Source organism: Seriola aureovittata, chromosome 15 (assembly GCF_021018895.1).
Source record: "Seriola aureovittata isolate HTS-2021-v1 ecotype China chromosome 15, ASM2101889v1, whole genome shotgun sequence".
NCBI classification, from domain to species: domain Eukaryota; kingdom Metazoa; phylum Chordata; class Actinopteri; order Carangiformes; family Carangidae; genus Seriola; species Seriola aureovittata.
The window spans coordinates 21,712,914-21,731,020 of NC_079378.1; the positions used below are offsets into that span (position 1 = coordinate 21,712,914).

General features: G+C 40.9%; 1 protein-coding gene across 1 annotated transcript in view; it reads right to left on the bottom strand.

Annotated features, from left to right (window-relative positions):
- uvrag (UV radiation resistance associated gene) overlaps positions 1-18,107 on the bottom strand; it is an 86,118-nt gene that overhangs the window by 65,180 nt on the left and 2,831 nt on the right. Inside the window, exons 2-7 of the mRNA XM_056397153.1 lie at positions 17,342-17,459; positions 16,515-16,549; positions 14,949-15,110; positions 13,856-13,930; positions 13,655-13,740; positions 4,949-5,054 (exon numbers count right to left, since the gene is read on the bottom strand). Of these exons, the coding sequence (XP_056253128.1) occupies positions 4,949-5,054; positions 13,655-13,740; positions 13,856-13,930; positions 14,949-15,110; positions 16,515-16,549; positions 17,342-17,459 (582 nt within the window). The remainder of the gene's footprint in view (positions 1-4,948; positions 5,055-13,654; positions 13,741-13,855; positions 13,931-14,948; positions 15,111-16,514; positions 16,550-17,341; positions 17,460-18,107) is intronic.

Consider the following 18,107-nt stretch of genomic DNA (forward strand, 5'->3'; position numbering starts at 1 on the left):
TCTTAGTTGGAGCTGTCTAAGGTGTACAATGGGAGGTGGGATGTCCTAGGTTGAAATTATGTTAAGGATCTGTCACATCTTTTTTATGTCACACACTATTTTTCTCTGTATTTTATTACTTTTTGTTGATGCCACAACCCCATCTCTCCATGGATACATTAAAAGGTCTTTCAAAACACAGGTCCACCAACACAGGTGTCCACTTATTTTGCCTGATTATTGCCCGTACAGACTGTTCTTGATTGACGTCCCCTCGCTCACCTTTCAGTTTTGTTGCACCTGTGAGAGCTGGGCAACCTACACCATTAAGAGCCTGTTTGACTTATCACAGCACTGACGGAGGATGTGTAATAAATAACATTAATGATGACTGCATTCCTTTTGTGTGTTGCACTTTCAGCTCTGGTATGGTGCATGCTGGCTCACTGACATGACTTACTGGGTCATCTGGAACACAGTCGTTATGAATGTTATTCAAAGGAACAGTTCGACAATTTGGGGAAATAAGCTGGTTTCCTGCCGATGCCAGTAGATGAGAGGTTCTCATATCTCTCTATAAATATGAAGCTGAAGCAAGGAAAGGATTTTTTCCCCCTCGAACAGAGCCGGGCTAGCTGTTATGCCGAGCTAGGCTAACTGGCCCTTGATCCAACTTCATATTTAATGGACAAAAATCTTGTCATCTAATTCTCAGCAAGCAAGCAACTTAGGGCATCTCCCAAAACTGTTCAACTACTTCTTTAATGCTTTTCTGCCTAATAACAAGTCAAAATGGCTGCCATGAAAAAGACCTATAATTTTATTAGTACATGGAATTTTGTGAACTCAGAAATCACATTATAGCTTCCCAACTTTAACCTGAGCAGCCATCTAATCAGGCAGGTGTCAACACATGGTGTTTTTAAACTGCTGCAGGCAGTGACATTAACAATGTGTTATCACGGTTATGAATGTGTGTAAAGTGCAGTAGTGGTAGTCACAGATATTTAGAGTAGGACACTATGTGATTTGATTTTGTGGACGAGTGGAGAATGTGAATTAGCATTTATTTGTAACTGTATGAAGTAGGGTGGAGCTAAAACTAGAACATCATGACACATGATGTTGTGTGAAAGGGACGCTGCCTGGAACAGAGCACAAATAACTGAATCATCCAATTATTGGCAATCATCCTTATTCAGTGAAATTCTTCAAGTTTCAAGCACTTTCTTATTTGGAAAGAATATAAGTGATGCATTCAGTGAACACTTAATTCATCAGGTCATATATCTGAAAATGCTGAATTTCCTCCAAATGTCTCAGATCATAGTGCGCCTTGCTGGGCAAACAAATCTGACATCCAGATCTTTTCACTGAAGCATCTTTTACAAATCTTGAAGTGTTTAAGGCTCTTCGTTCTGTGATCCAAAAAAAGTCCACTGGGGCTGATCACTAACAGCCAACGGTGTTATTATTAGCAGCTTCACTTTTAGATGAATGCTGAACTTATACTTTTAATCTGACTGTGGAAACAGAAAGCATCCCTGCCTTTTGGAAGACAGCCTATGTCTTGCCTTTGCATAAAGGAAGCAGTCCAATGAGATTAATAACTATCGACCTGTTTCCAAACTCCCATTACTAGCTTAAGTGTTAGAGAAACCGGCAAACAGTCAGGTGAGAACATTTTTATCTCAACACCCCATTTTAAACTCATCAATCAAGTTTTAGTTTGGGACATAGCACTGTGACGGCAGCATTGAAAGTCTTGAATGATGTTGCTGGTGCATTAGTAAACAAGCAGGACTGTGTCACCCTTTTTATTGCTTTAACTAAGGCTTTCGATACTGTTGATCATCAAATTCTTTTGAAATGCCTAGAATGTATTGGATTTGATGAAAAACTGGGTTTGCAAATTATCTCAGTATAGAACCCAAGCTGCTGTGGCTGATGGCTATCTATTCAACTTTAAGACTGTTAACAAAAGTGTGGCACAGGGTTATATTCTAGGACCACTTTGATTCACAATTTTTATACATTAATTAGGTTAAGAAAAACAGTACTGTGCGTGGATGATGCAATTTAATATACAACAGCACCTTCTGTCGCATGTTGATTTCTGTGCCGTACAGCAAAGACAGATCTTAAATTACTGTTAAACTAGATAATACAAAATGCATGCTGTTTTCTGGAAAACTTACTGAGAGTTTCACTGAAAAGAACATTACTACTCTTGTCGGGTCATCAATTGAAAGAGCGTTCTCTTATAAAAACCATGGTTTGTGGCCCTATTTGATATTGTCTGTTTTTTCTAGCATCTAGTACAGAAGCTGCAAAATCTAATTTTGTTACACTTCTGCAATGACAATACATATAGTCTATTCTGTTCTAGATTCTAATTGACAAACTAATCCCTTTCAATCAATTTAAATCCCTTTTGAAGACAGAGCAGTGTGAATACATGTGTTTTCTTTGAATTAACGTTGTGCCTTACGTTAATGTCCTTGGCCTGTTTGTTGTATTATGTGCTTATGTATATTGTAACTTTGTGTGCTTGTATTGTTTTATATGTACTGTAATCAGAGCGTCATTGTAAAAGAGAGCTTGCTCTCAAGGGCCCTCCCTGTTTAAAGGTTATAACACCATGCAGACGTGTGGACACACAAAAACTCTCAAACCCGAACCCTGGTGAGAGACCACAATAAATTCCATCCACTCCAGATGAGTATCTGTTTTTATCTCTATATATCCACAACTTTCAACAGACGTCTCTCTCACCACACGCTCCCTGACCAGCAGCAGCATCAGAGTGCAGGTCATTAGTCAACATCTTGCCCTCTCTATGGGGTGTCCCTTCATCAGGCTTCATGTCTCTATCTGGCAGAGGGGGGAGCCGGCAGTGGGCTAACCATCTAATGAGGAACAGCACAGGGGATTCATGGACTGATGGATGTGAATGTGGTATACAGTAGAGGAAGGGGAGAGATTGGACGTTAACAGAACCATACAATGAAAAATGATAAGTTTGGATGAACAGATAGAGCAACTCCAAAACATCTAAAGAGTGATTTAAGAGCTGACGTTTGAGAACTGTGTGGCTGATGACAGACAACAGTTGAATGAGTTTGAACAGTTGGAAGAGTAAAACAGAGACGCAGGAGAAAATGACATGGATATTGGAGAGATGGGTGGGAGCGAACTTGCTCACAGGGTAACAGAGATTCAGCCTTGTTATTCATCCTGTAGCTTGCAAGCAGGGACTGTGGCATCTCTCACACGCATACGCTTTGATAGTGATCGTAGCCAGGATCTAAGGAACCACAGATATGCTTCTTCTTGAAGACTTCTGAGGGTTTTGTGGCAAAAACAGAGCGGGGTATCAGTCGCAGAGAGCCTCAGACTGATAGAGCCTCCATCGCTGCAATGTGTCGTACCCTGATGCTTGCATGTTAACCACCACTGGCTTTGGCACGAACCATGAGCCTCCTACACTTTCACTGAGCAGCATAGTTGACAAGTGGGTCACAGCCATGTGAGTCTGTGTGTGAGAGAGACTCTAACCCACCATCAGGGCCTGTCTGACTCCTACTGAACATCAAACAGCAGTGGGTCAGCTGAGTAAATAAGCAGCAAGCGTAGGGGGAGCATGTTATAGCCCAGCAGATTAATGGCAGAGTGGGGGTGAGAGGGTGAAAGGGCCATGCGCTGGGGTTGGTGGCCTCCACTCTGTCCTCCTTTGATCCATGCTCACTGTGACGCGCACAGAAGGATTGTACAGAGCTCTCCAAAGGCAATGAGGGAAACCCTTAGAAGAGCCACACAATGCTCCACTCACTTCAAGCTGCCGGGTTTTTACAGAAAGGTAGAAGACGAGGATTATGTGATTTATTAGCTGATGTGAGCTCTGAAAGGGGTTTTAATGAATGTTTCACTGAGGGGGAAATATCAGAGACAAGTTTTTGAAAGAGATCCTTTGTGGCAAAAGAATGGAGCCTCAATGTTTTTGTGGGAAGGCGAAAGAAGGCTATAGTGGAGCTGCTTTAATAGGTGGGGTGAAGTCTGGGGAAAGGAAAAGAAAAAATGAGCCATATGAAAAGCCGATTGAGAGCATGATGGAAAGCAACAGCTGTAACAGCTGTCTAAAGAGGCACTCAAAACCTTTAAATTTGCTATCTGTACAAAAACACATACAACACATACTCTCATACAACACTGTGTGGACACAAAAACATCCCACCTGGACAAAATGAATTTCGGAATCTAAGGTATGTAATCCTGTGACCAGCAAAAAGCTTTTTACAAAGACGACTCTACCTGGAGGATGAAAACACCAAAGTGTCACAGCCTCAGGGCTTTTATAACAGCAGAAGAGAGAGGACGCCCTTTGAAGTGAATGTTTACAATAAACACAATGACAAACCTGGGATCAGTGCTTCGTTTTCACAGCTGTGTGGCTGCCAATTCCAAAAATGTTAAATATGCTTTCTTGCTTTTGCTTTGGATCACAGACGAGGATATGACAAGAGGTGGAAACATAAACAGTGGATTTTGGTCAAAATGTTATCATTTAGGCAGGTGGGATGTTGCTCTTTCTCCACTTTTCAGTTGAGCTATCAAAACAAAAAGATATAATATTTGCCGAAAGGGTATAATTATATACATTACAATTACATCTGGGGATTTAGATGATACAGCTTCTTAAATCCTGTTAATTATTTAGCACAACACAGTCAGCTGATGCTTATTATTGGTGTAGAAGACAAGAGATCTCTTATCGCTGATCACAGCAATTACTTCTCTCTGGTGTTGAAATTCACAGCATCTTTACATATACTTTCACAATAGCATAAGCTGATGAAACAACATCGACTGCTACTGAAGATAAGGAGATACGCTGCCTAAACATTGACGATAACTTAAAGGTAAGTTGCTGATGCCTTCACATTTGCTACTGATGGGTGACTGTGCTCACCCGCTCTGTGCAGGCTGCTGTCGTCCTTAGCTTCTCCTCAATCTCCTTCCCAATCTTCTGCACTGTCACTTGGTTCTGCTTGATGGCTCTCTGTGCTGTGTGAAGCCTGCAGGAGGAGGAGAGAACAAAGTCATTATCCACATCACTGTCACCAGACACTGGACCAAGAGAAAAACCCCATGTTCAAACAGTGTTTCCAAGAGGTCACTAAATTGACTGGCTGAATGAAAACTGCAAACAACTCCTTTCATTTAGCTTGGATGTTTACAGTGAGTATTTGGAAGAAATGACTGTCCTCATGTGAAAGAGTCATTGTATAGTGTGTTTGTCATCCCTCCTCATTTTTTCTCATTTATTGAGGTTGATCGTGGTTGTTGTCGTCCGACAGCTGAGTCTTCAAAACCGTAACAGTTAATGACTGGCTTTGACATCAAACAAAAGATGACAAACACAATTTTGAGAACATTCTTAATAATAAAAGTCTACAGTTCATTAGGCCAGGCAGATCAAGTCATGATTACCACAAACCACATCTTAAATACCACAAAAGTTTAATCACTATTATTTTCTAATAATCTAACCACAACATGAGATGAAAAGTGGTCTGAAAAAAATGGAAGACAACCCTCAAACCTACAACTAATTAACTGAAGCCACAAAGACAGAGGCCTATTTCCAAATGTTGTGTCACTGTTATTACTGAAATAGGGAACAGCTACACCAGTACACAAAGGACAAGCCAGTGCATTATTTTTGCCATCAATCGCAGGGCTAATTATCTGTTTTCTTCAAGTCCAGAGTGTGAAGGAATTTGTCCTTCTTTAGTGTTTCCACACAGGTCACTCTCTGGTCACTCACTACACACAACAGTTCATAGTTTATCTCTAGTGTGGCTGTGAAGACACAGCTGCCCGATCCCCATTGGCAGTTGCCATAGAAACCAAGGTCACGAAACAGACTCTTAGAGATAGGACAGACAGAGCCTCCGGTGGTAGAACTAACAAACAGTCAGGCTAGTCCATCTAACCTCCAATTTGTTGTGACCACAAGGGCACCAACTCCACATGCATCCTCCAAGCAGAATAGAAAGTAGTATAATAAGAACAACTGTGCCTCCATAGTGTCTGCAGCTGTCCGTGTGCACATCCACAAGGAATATAATTAAGGTTTCAGTGTCTCAGGGTCAATTAGTTACAAAGGTCTTCTCTAAGTAGGCCAGATATACAACATTATTTAGCTAAAATCTGGTTTAATATTTAGGATTAGGTACCCAGGAGAACCTTCAAACATATATGGATGTGACGTGGTTCCAAGAAGAATAACTTCATTTGGACATGTAGTGAGTACGTGGAGTAACAGGTTAAATATGGGTTACCAGGAGGTGTCATTACACAGTGCTAACTTGTATTGCTCATCTCTATTCTCATTGGCCAAGGTTCAATAAATGCTTCTGCGTAAGACATCTGGGTCTCCCGATACTTCTTCCATTAGCTCACAAGATTTCCATCACACAAAGAGACAAACCCTTCCTCGACACAACCCGAGGGACACCGACAACCCATCAACAACAACAATCCCACATGGTGAGAATGAGTTACAGAGGACAGACAAAAGGCGGAACTGGGAATTAGCAGTCATGCTGTGAGACTGGCGTTAGATCATCCACTTCTTGCTAAATGTCTCAATGCCATCCATATGTCACGATAGTTGGACTGCACAGTAATGGATAAAGAATGGCTCAGCTGTCTGAGCCCCCAGAGGAGATGTGATTAGCTCCTCTTGTCAGCATGTTTCCACCATTGCACTCTTAAAATGCACAGTACATCGCCGCAGGATACGTGAACAACATTAGCCCGATGATTCTGAAACCTTCAGGTGTGGCAACAGTGTTACGTGATGATGCTTTGTTGCATTTAAAATACCTGTAAAGATTAGTGGTTTCCTGCTCTAGTAATGAACTTTTATATTTCTAGACCAGACAGATTCTATTCAATTTAAACTGAGTCACTGGTATTTGCAAGCCAGACATGGAAAGCTCACTTTCAGAAGCTTTATTAAGCATTAAGATGCGGATGCTCGTTGCTTTATTTCTTCCTACTAACAGTTAACAGTGTTGACTCACTAGTCTGTGATACAACAACTGAACCACATCGAGTTGAGTTCATAACACACAAGCAGAAATTGGAGACAGTGATTATAGCAGACAGAGAGAGGAGATTGTGGTTTGGGTCATGAGGGTGATGTGAATAGGGTTTTCCTTACATATGCACTTGCTTTTAGTCTTCAAGAAATTGCCTCTTGAGTGGATTTAGTGTAAGAGGCTCTTTTAAACAGGCTTCCAGTTTGGTGGGGTCATTTTACAAATCCTAGGGGGCTTTTTTGTTATGAAACTCACACAGTCATCTTTGGATATTATTGCCTCTTTCTGGCAACCAACCCAGAAAAAAATCATTTCTATGACGACGTAAATAGATCTTTTGGGAGGAGTCCTACGGGAAGATCATTTCATGTTTTTTGCCCTCGTTTTTAATCTGTCTGAGGTGACAGTGATAGCAGTTGGAGATAGTTCTTTGGAACATCAGGGCAAATGTGTTTTGACAGCTTCATCTGTTTAGGCGATTGCATTGGGAGAATCTGATATGGCCTTTTCCCCCAGGTGAGAATAGTTATCTCCTCTCTCCTTTTCACGCATGTCTGCCCCCTTATCATTCCCAGAGTCTTGGCCTAACGCCTGCCCATCAGGCTCTATCCCAACCTATGGACCAGCAGGGGGCAGGGGGGCTTTACCACTGTACACCCTCATTGGGACAACAGTTTAATCGCTGGGCAACTGTCCAGAGATCGCCTTCTCACAAGCCATGACAACTTTCCTTTTCCAACGCATGAGCGGTACTTTACAACTCTGCCACGAGGGATTTGCGGGAAGTTATGACTGAGGCTGTGCACTCAACCCCTGATGGCGATAAACATCAGAAAAACAATAACATTTGCTCCTTTGACTGTGGCTCTAGATCCTGCAGGGGTGTCAGATGAAACTTGTGCTTTTGAAACTTCAAGATATTTTGATAAACAGAAGGCTTCCTGTAGAAAATCTTGAATAGGGAAAATAGGAATTAACAATCAAGTCAATAAAAATTAAAAAAAACAATGACCCTTTTTAAAAGTCCTCTCAGTTGAACAGCAATAGATTTGGGAGCCTCTGCAACACAGATCTACGGTTTTCTGTTCATTTACCTCTACTGATTATCGTAAAATAAATATTCGCCGTGGTTTACATGCTGTGTTGTGGTCCAACAATCTGCAATTTTGCAATCAGTGCTGTGCAGGAATCAGCAAATGCAGATGTCTCATTTGGCTTACAGAGATAAGCAAGAGAAAGACCTGAGGATCTGAGGAAGACACCTGGGAGCATATTGTTTCTTCTTCTGAGACAAAATAAGAGATAAGCATCAATTCAACCACATTTACATACCTTATGTAGCACTGTCTCTTGAACAGGGAGGTTTGAATGACAAGATACCAATTCACATGAATACATAGCAGCTGAAGTTGGTCCCGTGAAACCTTTCTGTCTTCATTTGCAGACAATCCTTCAATTTCTTATCCATATCACTGTAGAGCGTTTTTTTTCCAGACGGATACTTTAACTCAGCTACAGAAACATTTGTGTGTGACAGGAGGGAATGAAGTGAAGGCAGTGGGTAGGATTTAGCAAAACAGCAGAGGTGCTGCCACATGTCAAAAATCAGTGATCGAACCAGGAAATTGATCGACTGGTTCAAATTCAGTAAACATAAACAATGGCCTTTTTCCAAAGCAGCATTCTGAATGTATTAAACACTGTGTGACCTGGCCAGTCTTCCAGCTGTTCATCACATGCAAGTGTGCCCAATGCACTTGTCAAACAAACCTGGGTCAGAGGAAACAAGCCCAGGGACTAATGACTGTGCTGAATTCATTTCCAGCAACCATTTTTCAAACAGCGCAGGGCGAACAGGGCGGCCAATTACCCAATTCAAAACAAGCGCCGAGACATTCTGTGACGACAAATTAAGGATAATGTCCCTCTATCACACCTCTGCAAAGGACAAAGCAGACAGCACCACAGCAGGAAAAGCACTACTAACAACACTTGTAAATTCTGTCTGTATCTCATTGCCAAAGAATGTCAACACATTTAACCACTTGCTATTCACCTCACTTCCCCATTGTCTGCATATACATGGAATGGAAGATAAGATTACCGGAGTGAACTCTCTTTGGCGAGTCTGCATATGCACTCCTCCAGGCAGATGTTTTTTTGTGGAGACCTGCTGAGTTGCTATAAGCCATGTTTACATGACGACTACAACAGAGATGCAGGAAAGCTAAGGAGATGTTGAGTAAAGATATTTTTCGGTCTCCAAAGGGTCAAAAAGGAGTCACACACTCTCTGGATAATTATAGCAGTTTGGGTCCCCGGTGTGAGCTCCCTGTCCTCATCTTACACAAAAAACCTAAAACTGTTAGTCATAGTTGCTTAAGCTGCCTTGTGTAGTAAGCCAAATAATAAACTATGACAAGGCTTAGCTACAAAATAGTGTCTTAAATACAAAATCCTATTATAAATGTCTGTTGGTCAAAGCCAACTGTGTTCTGTTTGAGAGGCTACAAAACGCAAAAAGCGGCTGAGGCGTGAGACTTAATTTTAAGCTGAGGTATAATTTTAAAGGGAGGACGGAATGAACCCAACATCAACAAGCTGAGATAACATGAGGCAGAACTGCTAGGCAAGTACCAAAGAGGCTGCAATGCTGGATACAGATAATAAGAAATTGTTTGGCAGGTAGTGGGAATGGAAGGCAGACAAGCTGGAAAAATACGTGTCTAAGGTCTCAACCATGAGAGAATGTAATCTCAGATTGAAAAAATGTGTAAATACCAGACAGACAGTGGGGTAAATACTTCATAAAGTTCTGCCTAAATTGAAAAAACAACCCAAGACCACCTCTTAAGTTAGATTATATATGGGTGTTACTTTGATTCTGAAGTCCACTTCAGAGGTGTGAAGTGAAAACAAGAGCATTCACATCCATATCGGCACGGTGATTTAAAGCTTAGGAAGTCAGTTTTCTTTCTGTAGCCTGGCCGCTGCTGGTTGAGACCCCAGGGTCAGCCATATACTCCAGTCCAGCTGCCTTTTTAGCACGGGACCACAACAACAACCTGCGGCTGAGAGCTCTGACCGCGGCGTCCAACCAGGAGGCAAGTAGACCTCTGGGGCTACCTGAAGGAAGGCATTACAACTTCAACAGCCTCTAGGGCATGAAAGACCCCCCACAGAGCTTCAGCATCACAGCGCACTGCTTCTGTTGACACAGACTGTACATACAAACGTACTCCACTAAGGAGCATACACAAGCAAATCAGGAAACATAGGCAACATATGGCTTTGATCATAGAGGGGAAAAAAGAAAGTTTCCCCTTTAGGCTCCAGAAGTTTGAGACAGGTTTAATCTGCAATGTCACACTGCTGAACTGTGAAAGTTGTGCCACAAGAATGTTTAACAAGTGTCACATGGGACTGTTACTATAGACCTGAAAGTTCAACATTCAGCATCCACAATAGTTTTGTTGATGTTATAAACACTAAGTTATGAGTAAGGACTGTGGGGCTACTGAAATACTTCCACTTACCCACCACTTCCATGTGATAGTCAGAAAAACATTAGGCCATAAAAGATCGCCTCTAACTATTATAAAGTGGAAGAGCGCCCACTCTCCCAGCCTCTTCTTTTTGTTTATATCCAACTAGTGGAACATGCAGCTCAGTCATATGATGACAGGAAGTGAATTCTACCACCAGTCCTATCAGGTTTTCCTAGCTCTCTTACTGCTCACACATCAAGTCTTTCTCTGGTAGGATATAGAAACATAACTGGGGGGGCTGAGGAAGACCTGAACCTGTGTTAATTGTCTCTGCAAAAGGGGGAAAAAAGCAGCTTCGTTGAACAGCAGGATCATTTTCGTCACTGTCTTGGCTTTCTTTCTACCCAGGCAGGCAGGGGCCCAGCTCCCTGTAAGATGTGGCTCAACCTCTATCTCACAGTTTGCTGATTGATGATCTGTACGCTCCCTCTTCATCTCTCCATCTGAGATGTGTTGTGTTTGCTAGCCCACATCACCATGTTACTCACACAAGTGAGGGGTGTTGTCAGCCGGAGCCAGGCAGAAAAACAGACTGTGAATCTGTTGACAAATTACCGTCATTAATCAAGATCAGTGCATTCTTAGCAAAGCAGCTCTCATCCTTTTCCATTAAAGCACTGTGCTGAGAAAGACGCTTTGCACTGGGCCAAGGCATGATGGGAGAGAGTTGGGTGAGAATATCTGACACTGTGGGTGTCCCTTGGGGACATGCATCACTGTTCTTGGAGGAAAAAAAAGGCATTTCCTCCAAATTCTCTAGACAAGGATGAAGACAATAAGAACTAGAATGGCACTCAGCAGAGCGCATACCTCCACCCAAGCCAAACAATCCTACACATCTTCTATTCTCAAGTACAGCTTTATTTATTTATTGTATTTAATCCTTATGCAAGATAGCTGTGTGCTTTTATTACCTGTTGTGTGAAATGATGACGTCAGCATTATACAATTCATACAGCTCTACAGCTCAATGAAATGCTTCGTTGCTATGTCGCAACCGCTGTTGTTATTGTGCAAGTTGCATGTTAAATTAAATACTGATGGATGCATTCCTAAATGCTGCTGGTGCCACATGCGCTGTGACTTACTATTAATAAAAAATAGAACTTTGTGTGTTATGTGGATTCAGCACTTTCTTATATGGATTAGTATCTTACATTAAAAAAAACAGACATTATTTCCTTGGAAAAGTTGAAGAAAGTGATAAAAAAAAAGAATTCTTGGATCTGCTGCTGTAACCAGATCCACACCAAAATTTTATGGAATCTTCCACTTCCCATGCCCCATCCCTACACCACGCTCGGTGCAAATCGGTTCGGAACCTTTTGCGTAATCCTGCAAATAAACAAAAACACGAACAAACCAACAAACAGACACAGGTGAAAACTCCTTGGTGGAAGTAATTAAGTGACAAAATGAGAACACAATTTTTCACCCCACTAGATGATAATGCAGCGAGCATGGAGCAGTGCCAATGGCATACAAACATGAATGCTGTATGTAATCTACCAATGTGTGCAACCAAGCAGCTGAGGCAATAACAAAAGCAGAGATTTCCATGTGCAACAAGTTTCTGAGCCGCGCCTGAATGCTTCAGAAAGTTAATACACTTTGTAAAAGAGAGCTCAGAGCTCTACAGGTCAGAAAATAAGTGGTAAATATCTGGTTATATACCAAGGGGGTGGGAGGATAATCTCTGTCGGAGTGTATGATATCTGATGAATCATTCTAGAGTACATTATCATAAACCATGTGCATATGAGTTCACTAAGCCAAGGAAAAACTCTGACAGGGGTGAGGAGCTGCAGGCAGAGCAGCGTGAGGGAAGAGGGGGATCAATGTAAGTGTGTTAAACTCCGCAGAGTCCCACTGGGTGTGGACAGAAGAAGAGGATTTGGAGGAAGGCTGCAATAATAGAAGTAGTAAGAGCAGGGGACATAAAAGTTATGATTCAAACTGAGCTTTTTTTTTCTTGCAAGCTGCTGGAGAGGTAATAGTCTCCTCTCATAAACATACACCGTGACCACGTCTAGATGAAGGAGTACTGTTATAGTTCAGCCCACTTTGGTATAACTCCTTTTTCTTGACGCATCAAAGGGCTGTGACGTATTTATATCCCCCTATCTAATTCTTATGGATGGAAAATGTTAGCTGAAGCCTTCAGAATGCTCCTAATGACAGGATCCTTATCTTATTTTGGCATCGTCTAACTTGAACCTTCCAGATATACATTTATTTAGACAAAACTGGGTGTAATTATGTTGTTATGTGATCAGGATTTGGTTAACAGTGGGTTTCCCTTGGGGAAGCCCTAGTGATTTTGAAACTAGTGTTTACATTCTACCACAACTAAATATAAACAAACAACAGCGAGTGTATGTTTGTCAACAGATGCCATTTCTGCTCTGTGTCGTCTCAAGCTCTTAATTACTGTACTGAGGTTCTCCTACTAACAAGCAAGTCACTCAGAAAATCCCAGTCTCCTTCTTGTGGTGTAAATTTGTATTGCAACCATTACACTCAACATCATCAAGTATTTCATTCGCATGAAAATCACAATCCCAAGTGTGATACTGGCCTGTTGATTAGGGGCCTTAATAGGGACAAACTCCTTGAAAGGTTCCATATAAATATATAAACAGTTTGTCTCATTGTGTCAAAGAAAATACAATGTGGACTGGAGGCTTTTCAGCCTTAAATAAAGTTGGAGCCCCGCAGAGCTTCCCTGGTGATAGGTCTAAATGTTGGCTTTCCTGTGGCACCATCTGCTGGACAACAAATACTCGAAATGAAAATGCCACACAAATAACAGGAAGTCGAATAATATGACCAATAATGCAAAGAATGAAAGAAGACACTACATGTGGTTTAAAATAAACTAAATATTTTGTAAACATTCTTTGTAAGTAGTTGAAATCCACTGCACATGAGAGAAATGACTCTATAGGAAATGGTTGAAAACTGAGGCCTACTGAAATGATAATATGATGTAATACTGCTGTATGGCATGAATCTTACCTGAGCAAAGAAAAAACGCTGTAGGAGTTCCTGACTGAACTCTGGTCGACCTGAAGCAGACTGTTTTTCTTCCGCTCCGACTGATCCTGCAACAGCCACATGTCAGCGTTTGAGTGCATAGGCCAAAATAAAGCTAACGAGATTAGAATTAGGTATTCCATTTTGATGCAGAAGCTCTGGAAAATGGACAAAAGGCTGTACCTTATGATCAAAGTCAGCTGCATAGTAGCCATCATTCAATCCAAATATGATCTCATTGGGATTCCTGGATCGAATCTGTGGACAAAGCAAGGCAGTAGAGGCTCACTGTGCAGACCGAGTCGAGGAGAACAAAGGATAGTCGGCATCTGGATGTGAATGAAAGACTGTGCTATCTGTTTACGAGCTTTGAAAATAGTCTCACTGTGAAAGAATGGCAATAACACTGACTTCTTTTAGTGTACTTTGTGAGTGCTTTGGCTCAGTCCTCACAACAGAGTTTCAATGTTCAATGTGCATGTACCTTTAAAGACAAAATGCTGAACTTGTGTAGATAATTACTAATTACTTCCTCAGAACCTCCACACATTTGAAATGTATAGTGAATGTATGAAACAAATGGAAAAAGAAATGTATTTCTTGCTTTTTGTAACAGTCTAAATGTTGTAATTTATTGAGTATCTGTTACAGTAGTGGAGGTGGTTGTTATAGTCATATTCTATGTTGAACAGTGTATAACTTCACTGTGATGGAAAAAAAGGTTTGGTGTCTTGAATAAAAACCAACTTTGTGGTTAAAATAGAACTGATGCAGTTAAGTACAATCACATTTTGTCTGTTAAGAATGTATGATTTACTGTAGCGTGAAGTCAGATTCTAAACTACATAATATTACAATAAACTGAATGTACAAAAAAATAAAATGAACATTTTTAAAAGCAATTCTTACTCTATATCATTTCAAATGTTGACTCCTGCATAGATTGCATATTTGTTCTCATTGCTATTTGTATAATCTTTGTATAATGAACTGCATACTGTTTTGACGTTGATGTTTTGCCTTGAAACTGTTTGATTTTAAAATATTTCTTCAGTGATAAACAAACAATGTTGTGATACTCTGATAAACTTATTGTGTGAGTGTTTTGCAAATTGAAACAGTGAAAACTGAGCAAAAACAATTGTAAAATACTGTAAAACAAACCATGTGTATAAAATGGGATTCATAGGTTTATTCTCTGATCACTTAAAAAGTAGCTCCCTATTCTGTATTCACTTCCTACCAAACAGGAATTGTATACTGTGTGGTTGCTGACCTGCTGTCCTGTGTATCTGAGGCCATCCAGATTGACCCTCCATTCTATGAGGAGCTGATACTGTTCCTCCTGTCCTCCCCAGATCCTCACCACAAAGCAAGACACTGAGGTGTCCAGAAGGTCTGGCAGCATGCCAAAGTCCAGGCTCCGCCAAGTTGGATTCTGAAAGAAACACACACATACACATGAGGATAAGAGTAGGTTAACATTTGACATAATAGCTCATCAGCACAATCAGTGGATTATTTAATTTTAGTCGTAAACATAAGTCCAAACAGTCCCAACAATGACTTTGAAATTCAGCCCACATACAAAGAAATACATAAAACAACAGCTAAACTTCTTATGACAGACAAGTAAAGGCAAAACAGGACCGGGAATCTTTTTTTATGTGTATGCAGAGGAGGCAAGGAGCAAAGCATGAAAGCAGAACTGTGTGGTGCCTCTGACAAATGCTATAATGTGACCTCTATCCATAAAAGAGTAATTGAATCATCCTGTTCTAAATTAACCTTACAGTCTGATCCCTTCTACAATATTTTCTCTGCCCTTGAACTACCAGACTGGCAGCACTGAGTACTATTTCTAAAAAGCACTGTAGCCGTTTACATCATTCAATTACATACAATTTCCCTCTATCGGAGAGAATATCTCTTGGTCTTTGGGTCACTTTCAAGGGCGGGCTGGTGACAAATGTACAATCTACAAAAGCCTAGGGGCTGCAGAACTAGTCAGAGTCAGTAACGGAAGCAGAACGGATAGCAGCTACAATGAAAACAGGAAGACGGAGCAGAAACGTTTGTCTGGATGAACGATGACAGGAAGGAGACAGAATGCTAGAGAACGAATGTCAGCAAGGACGTAAAGTTCATCAGGAGGAAGCTGGGCTGACAGATGACAGAAGTGCATTTTACAGTCTGTTTGCCAAGGTTACTCAACAGTATGCCTGGAAAGCAGCTTAGGTCAGCTCATGACTAGGCAGCAGGCCTGACACTAATGGCTTGCTATCTCTGGCTGCTTCTATAGCTGCATGTGAAGCTGCATGTGAAGCTGCATCTGCCTTGTAAGTAGACGTGGGAACGGCCATAAATATCACATAGTAATTTCAGGTAATTTACACATTTATTCATGTCATATAAATTACACATTTGCAGAAACTGACTGATGCTTGAATGTGGAGCAACATACTGTACTGTTAACTGTCAGAGAGTTCCACAAGGCAACATCACATATCATATTTAATTCATGTAGCTCCAAGTCTAACTTTTTATTCATCGAAGCATGTTTCATAGCGCATCACTGTTATTGTGATGTTTGAAAACCAGTTTAAGTGACATTTCAAGTCAAATGCCAAAGTGCTGCATGTGGGACTGGCACATAGGCAGCAGGTATAAATGCCTTGGCATCTGAAATACAGGAAGCTTGTCTTTCTTTATTATGGCACCGCACATAATGACCAGTGCACTAGCATGCACTGCAACAGCGGGCCGCAGGTAATGACAACATCCTGAGCCAATCCCAGGAGGCAGACATTAAGAGTCTGAAGGTTTATGTCAGTATACTCACCAGTGAGTCTCGTATGACTTCACTCTTGTAAAAACCTAAAAAAAAAAAACATGAAAGAATGTTGATTAAAAGAAGGAAAACAAACACATGCATCATTAACTGGGTTAAATCTCCCCTAAAATATCATTTAAAAAAGCTTAAATTCGTGAATTGAAACCAGTTTCTGCTGGAAAACTGTTACACAAGACTTGTCATGTCATTTAGAGTAAGAGAGTCTGGAAACGATTCCATACACAATGAGGATATTTTGACGACAACCATGGTAACTGTATTAGATTATGTGTGTGTTTCCTGATTCACAGGAGTCACACATTTAAAAAAGTATCTGAATGGATTACCTAAAAAAAAAAAAAACAACAACACGGCAACACAGAGGTCACAGAGTCACTCACTGGCTCTGTGTCCATGACCCAGATTGAAGTGTCATCTGATAACATTTTCAGCTTAGGGATACAGATTTTGTGTTTGTAGATACAAAGTTTTGTATCAAAATCATTGCAATAGTATATAATTTCTATTTTAAGGTGGTTTTCCCTGTTAGAGATAATCATACTTTGGTTTGAGATACCAGATCATTTTTGGCATGACCACCTTAACTTTTTTGATCACGTAGTAGCTACATTAGTTTATATGAGGTTTAGTATACTCCTTTTGGATGACATAGTGCTGGGATCTATAATGTATATTGTGTGTATAGTAAAAGTTGGCATGTATTTATTACATCTGAGGTCATAGATAACTGACCATGAAATGTTACCCACTGTCAGCTCTCACACAGAGGAGTGAGAGGGTGGGCAGGTGTGTGTGGGATGGGTGCTCACACTGACCTCGAGATATGCGGTCTCCTATGCAGAGGTGGAGGGTGAAGTATGTGTCCAACAGTGGGGAACCATTCTTGTTGACAATGTTTCTGGCTGCAATGCTCCGAAGATGACGCAATCGTCTCTGTTTAGCAGGTGAAGATGTGGAAAGAGATGGAGAGAGAGTGAGGAAAGATAGAGAATAAATATTATAAAATATGTATAATATACAAAAAACAGAACCAGAACCAGCCAGAAATAGCAGTTATTTCTCAGGCACAGAGGCAACACCAGCTGTGACAATCACAATTTCATGGTACAACTAAGTGGCCGGTTAACTTGTCAGGCATGGTCAGTCATGACAGTCACATGAGAAATGTATGAACATCAGCTAAAGTGATTTATCCAAGAATCCACAAATCACAATGAGACACCAATAGAAAAGCCATCATTTATAAACATGTGACTTTCCATACACAACAGAGGTCAGTATATCAGTTCATCTTAAAGCATATCAGTAAAGCACAGTTCAGACAATCCACCAACATCTGCGTTATTTCAAAATTTAAAGACTTGCCTCCACAAGCCTCTACTTTTTAGTAAAAGTATAATATCTAATAAGAAACATTGTAAAATAAATGATGCCTGGAAAAGCAGTGTGTGTGTGTTTGTGTGTGTGTGTGTATGTGTGTGTGTGTGTGTGTGTGTGTGTGTGTGTGTGTGTGTGTGTGTGTGTGTGTGTGTGTGTGTGTGTGTATGGGCACACACGAGGCACAGAGTAGGCATCTAGCAA